The sequence below is a fragment of the Etheostoma cragini genome, chromosome 17 (assembly GCF_013103735.1).
Source record: "Etheostoma cragini isolate CJK2018 chromosome 17, CSU_Ecrag_1.0, whole genome shotgun sequence".
Lineage (NCBI taxonomy): Eukaryota > Metazoa > Chordata > Actinopteri > Perciformes > Percidae > Etheostoma > Etheostoma cragini.
Genome location: NC_048423.1, coordinates 21,031,489 through 21,036,837, shown reverse-complemented (window position 1 = coordinate 21,036,837; position 5,349 = coordinate 21,031,489). Strand labels below are relative to the sequence as shown.

Below are 5,349 nucleotides of genomic sequence, written 5' to 3'. Positions count from 1 at the left end.
ACACACACACACACACACACACACACACACACACACACACACACACACACACACACACACACACACACTTTACTTCTGGGGCCTGTTGCACAAAAGTAGAATAGAGATATCCAGGATGAGTAAAAAAGCGCAGCTTGACTTAGTGTGATCCGCTCATCGCGGCTTAATCGGTTGCACGTTGCCAGAGCCAGGATGAACAGGTGAAGCTAGGTCAGGTGTAGACAGCTGGGATAAGTGCACGTTCATGGCTTTCTTAAATAGACCAAGGTATCGATCACAAATTTACTGATGAAGAAATGGAGAAGACGCATGCGGCATATGTTTCACCCAATGAGCAGCAGCTTCAATGGAAAGTAAGAAAGAGGTGAAGCAGATAATATGCAGTAATGGAAATATATTGTTATGTTATATAATATGGTTTTTATCAAACGTTGAAAAAGCCCAACCGACTATAGCGAACCAACTGAATGAGTAAGGATGTTAAAATATATCTACTTAGCCTACTAGTCACAACACATTTTTCCAAAGTTGTAGGCTACACTGTGTTTTAGTTGCTTTAAATATGCTAGTTTCATGTGTTGGTTTAATTGCTGTATCTGTTTTATGTGATAAATGTTCTGGTTTTATGGTAAAGTGTCTTTTGAGTAGCCTACCATGTAAAGCACATATGTGCTTTACATATACTGTATACATATATATTTTATATGAATAAAATGTATTATTATTTAGCTTTCTTTCCCTTAAAAGTGAGCAGAGGGAATTAATGTTCCTCAGGAAATGTACCCTAAGGACTCTAGGCTTAATTTCAAACCCTTATTCACAACGTGAAAACATGTTTACAACCATATGCACAAATCTCTATAAGCTATGTCTAATTCTAAATATCTTTGTACAATTAATGTTCACACAGAACAATCAGAAAGGGACAAAAACTAGAAAAAGTAAGTAAGTGACTTCAATACACACTGTGAGCATATGTGTAAAACATTATCCGTTTTTTAATTCTTCTGAACAAGTGACAGCGTAAAAATAAAAAGGTTAAGAAGCATTGTGGTGTTCCAGGTGTGATGAATGCAAACTACACTATATACGTATATGTGCCATGTTATTGGTCCAGGGATGTGAGACTTATTGAGAAGGTTATGAAACCAATGTAAGCTATGATAAAAAAAACATTAGGCCTACATACTAAGGAGTAACACAAAACTACCCCTTATTAGAGAAGGACAAGCAACAAGAAAATGAAATCATGAGTGTATTGGTCTCTGACCAGACTGCCATTAATATCATATCTGTGAATATTGGTGCATTGCCAAACTGCTCCAGTGGAGCTGCTCAGTAGCTGCAGATCAGACAGTGGTTGTAGTGGGCAGCTTCCAGGTATGAATATATAACTGTGTGAATGTGATCAGGGCCTTCCTGCAAAACAGAGGGTTCCCCTGAATAAATAAAGATATGTAAAATAATAAAATTACAGAAGTATACAGATCAGGTCCTTGATAGTTTATCCCTCATGCTGTCATCCCGTCAAAATTGAAAATGAACTTTTGTTGAAGCTTTTTATCAATATTTTTTACTTGTTCTTACATTTTTTGTCCTTTAACACTTTTGACGCTTTTTTGATGTTTTCAACACTACATAACAATAACTAGAGTAAGTTTATATTCTTACAGTTATTTTGGGATTTTTTGTGTAATAAACCTCAATTATAGGAAATTATACCTAAAGTTTGAGTTAGAATATCACTAAAATTAAAATTAACTAAAAATTAAAGGAATGGATGTTGATGAACAATCACAGAATGGATTAAGTTAACTTTTACTCAAAACCATTTGGAAACCATTTAATTTTTTTTCCCAAAGCTACATAATTGAGTAAGAAACCCCAAAATTAATGAAAAGTAGTGATGTGTACTTGCCAAAGAGCATTGTGTGGAATCAATCATGTTATTTTGGGTTATTAAAAAGAAAATTGTTGTAGGAAAACGGTTCAATTTGACCCAAGGACAATTTGAGGGTTAAATCAGTAAATACATGTAACTGTAGTTTATATTTTAATTTCATGTTAAAGGTGAATTCCAGTTGATTCCAACATGTAGCTCTGTTTGTAAATTTGGAGTGCTGTCAGTAGAGAGAAAAATGAAAAAAATCAATGTGAAGTGATTCCTTCCAACACAGTGAATCTGACTGCAGTAGATGTGAAAAAAATGCATGAAAACTGAGCTAATTCAGTTGTGTTTACTGCCTGTGTTGAAACAGCAGTTAGAGAGTTTAGGGACCATGTACAAACTACAACACAGAACAGAGATAAAACAAAAACATGTAGGCTATCAATTTATTAATTAAATAAGGTAATGTCTCAAAACTACTTCCATTATAACTTGTCTCCTGCTAGTTGTACTACAGCATATGCTTATTTTTGAAAACATATTTATATCTGTATTTGGAACAGCTTTGGCTCAGTTGTAGAGCGGTTGCCGTCCAATCGGAAGATTGCTGGTTCAATCCCTGGCCCTGCAGTCCCACGTTAAACCCAGAGTTACCCCCGATGCTGCGCCTGTGGAGTAAATGTATGCGAGTGTGTATCTGATGAGCAGGTGGCACATTGTACGGCAGCCTCGGCCCCAGTGTATGAATGTGCGTGAATGGTGAATGCTTCTTGAACTATGTAAAAGCGCTTTGAGTAGTCGTTGAGACTAGCGCTATATAAGCACAGCCCATTTACATTTATCTCTTTTTGGTGCTGTTGTACTTTGTTGAAGAACTCCTTGCAGTCTCAACACAGGAACTAAACACAGCAGATTTTGCAGAACTTTCATACATTTCTTTTACATCTACTGAAGTCAGATTCACCGTGTTCACTCAGAAGGAATCACTGCACATGGGTAGGCATGACATTTTGACATTTAATGACATTTAGAACATGTTTAGAGGCTATATGCTTAAAACTCACCCCTTTTAAGCCTGTTGGGTGCTAACGCTAGCAGGAGGGTAACACTGTGGAGGCAGCACCGACTGTTTTTCTCTCTAACAACAGAACTACAAACCTACAAACAGAACTATGTGTTGGAATCGACCAGAATTCTCCTTTAAATTTACTAAACTACTACCTTGGTGTGCTTGCTTTCACACAACAAATTTACAGCATCAACGCCCACCTGGAAGTGGGCAGAGACCTGTTTAGGTTGGTGTAGTTGTCAAATGAACGTGGGTCAGGGCTAAATCTGATGTGGATGATGTTGATTTGACGTTAAACCACACCCCAATTTAGGATACCACCTGTTGTCAAGGACAAAAAGGCTGTAGACTTCACAAATAATGCTTATAGTCAGTTGTATTTTGGTGAGCTGACAGCAGGGAAGATAAATAAACACATCAGTTTCAATAACGTGCTTCATGACTAGATGTCAGTAAACATGATTTGTTTGTACCCTGTGGGTCCATTTTGCACCAACAATGTGAGATAACATCACAACGACAAATTCTAAAACTTTCCATAAAAAAGATGCAAAATGTGTCAGGCTAAACATCTAAAATGTTGAAAAGGGTTGAATGTATACAGTATAATATATATGTAATCCTGCCAGACATGTTGAAAAATATTTAGAAGCCCAGAGGAATATTTAATAGAGTATTTTTAAAGACTTGAGGAGGATATTATGTTAACCATAAACCATTCATACCAGGCTACAACAGAAAACCAGCTGTAAGTTTGTTTATATGCCACTGCAACTGCCATCAGGTACAAAATGTTGCTTTCCGCCAGTTGATGAGTCAATCCTTATACTGTAGTCTTTATGCACTGGCTGTGTGTTTGCATTTATGTGCCAATGAATGTATAAACTTACGTCTTCTTTAGCAGCAGGCAGTAGTCCACCAGGACTGGAACCACATCCTGAACACACCGCAGGAGAGAGAGAGGGAGGGAGAAAGAGGGAGAGTGACGGAGAACAACAAAACATGAACTTCTACTTAAACAGATTAATTAACTGCTTTTAGATCGAGTTAGTGGCAAGTTTTATATTAAAATAAAATTAGAGCGCAAAGCAGGCAAGTTTCAAAGCAATCTGAGAAACCTGTAGGGGTGTAAGAATACATTGATACATCAATTTCATTGATGTAAATATTGAAAAATCCATTGCCGATTGTAATATCAGAAAGAAATTAAGACAGAGGTACAACCTCAAATATCGTAGGTCACAAAACACAGACCTCTGATTATAATACAACAAACATGAGTATTGGGAGAGATGGGAAAAACAAAAAAGACACTACAAAATGGTAACAGTCAATAAGATAATTTTAAAAAACTCTAAGAAATAAATTCAAGAAATCAATTCGAGGAAAATTGACAATCCTAGAATCAACAATTCAAAATAATCAGAACTGTTGATTACCTTATTACAATGAAAGAATAAAAAAATAGCAGGAGAATACAATCTGGTCAAGCAAGTGGACCTGAAAGCATCAGGACAGAGAAACTGAAACACTGCAGCCCTGAGCTGAGACAGGACCTGCTCCAGCTTTTTAGTCTTGTTTCACAGTCAGGTTGCTTTCCTGAGATTTCCTGAGTCGATATCCAATACATAAGAAAGGACAACTACCAAGGCGTTTGTGTGAACAGTAATTTGGGAAAGTATTTTTGGCAGCACTATGAATGCCCAGATGTTTGCCTTGTGCCTTGCCACAATGCCACAATGTCAGCGTGTGTGGATTAGAGGCTTGTGGTCCGACCTTGCTAGTTTGTTGAGACAAGTTTGTAGCTAAACGGTACTGCAAGGTAACCAGAGCTGGCTAATTATACAGCTCAGCCAGAGGACGCCATGAATGTTTACATCTTGTGCTGTCAAAAGCACAAGCTTTCATCAATGAGTTTGCTTCCTGCTGCGTGGTGGTTTAGTTTCGTAGTGAGAAAATAGTTCCTACATGAAACCGCTCACAACCTGGGTTTGTGGATTATCTTGAGTAACCAGGGGCCTGTTTCAGGAAGGAGGTTTAACAAACTCTGATTCCAACGCTAATCTCTGAGTTGATTTACTTTGAGATGGGATGTCTTTTTTCAGTTTTTGGTTCCAGAACAGCTGATTTGAGTTGGTTTGATCAACTCAGAGTAGGTTTGCTTAGATTTAAGCGTGTGCACTATATACACTATATAAAGGCAGCATGAATGAAGTCGATTCACCATGGTACCACAGTGGTCGGCGGAAATACTCATAAAGTGAGTTTGAACATATATTTTGTTCAATAAGCAACTTAGCAAAAGAGAGAGAATTGGTGTGGGATCAAATTGCTGATAGAGTAAACGCGTAAGTTCCCACTCATTCAAACAGCGCCCCCCCCCCCCCCCCCC

General features: G+C 37.7%; 1 protein-coding gene across 1 annotated transcript in view; it reads right to left on the bottom strand.

Annotated features, from left to right (window-relative positions):
* vps8 (VPS8 subunit of CORVET complex) overlaps nucleotides 1–5,349 on the bottom strand; it is a gene marked incomplete at its 5' end in the record, with an annotated part of 73,772 nt that overhangs the window by 33,257 nt on the left and 35,166 nt on the right. Inside the window, 2 exons of the mRNA XM_034898536.1 lie at nucleotides 2,478–2,556; nucleotides 3,848–3,894. Coding sequence (XP_034754427.1) covers nucleotides 2,478–2,556; nucleotides 3,848–3,894 — 126 coding nt within the window. The remainder of the gene's footprint in view (nucleotides 1–2,477; nucleotides 2,557–3,847; nucleotides 3,895–5,349) is intronic.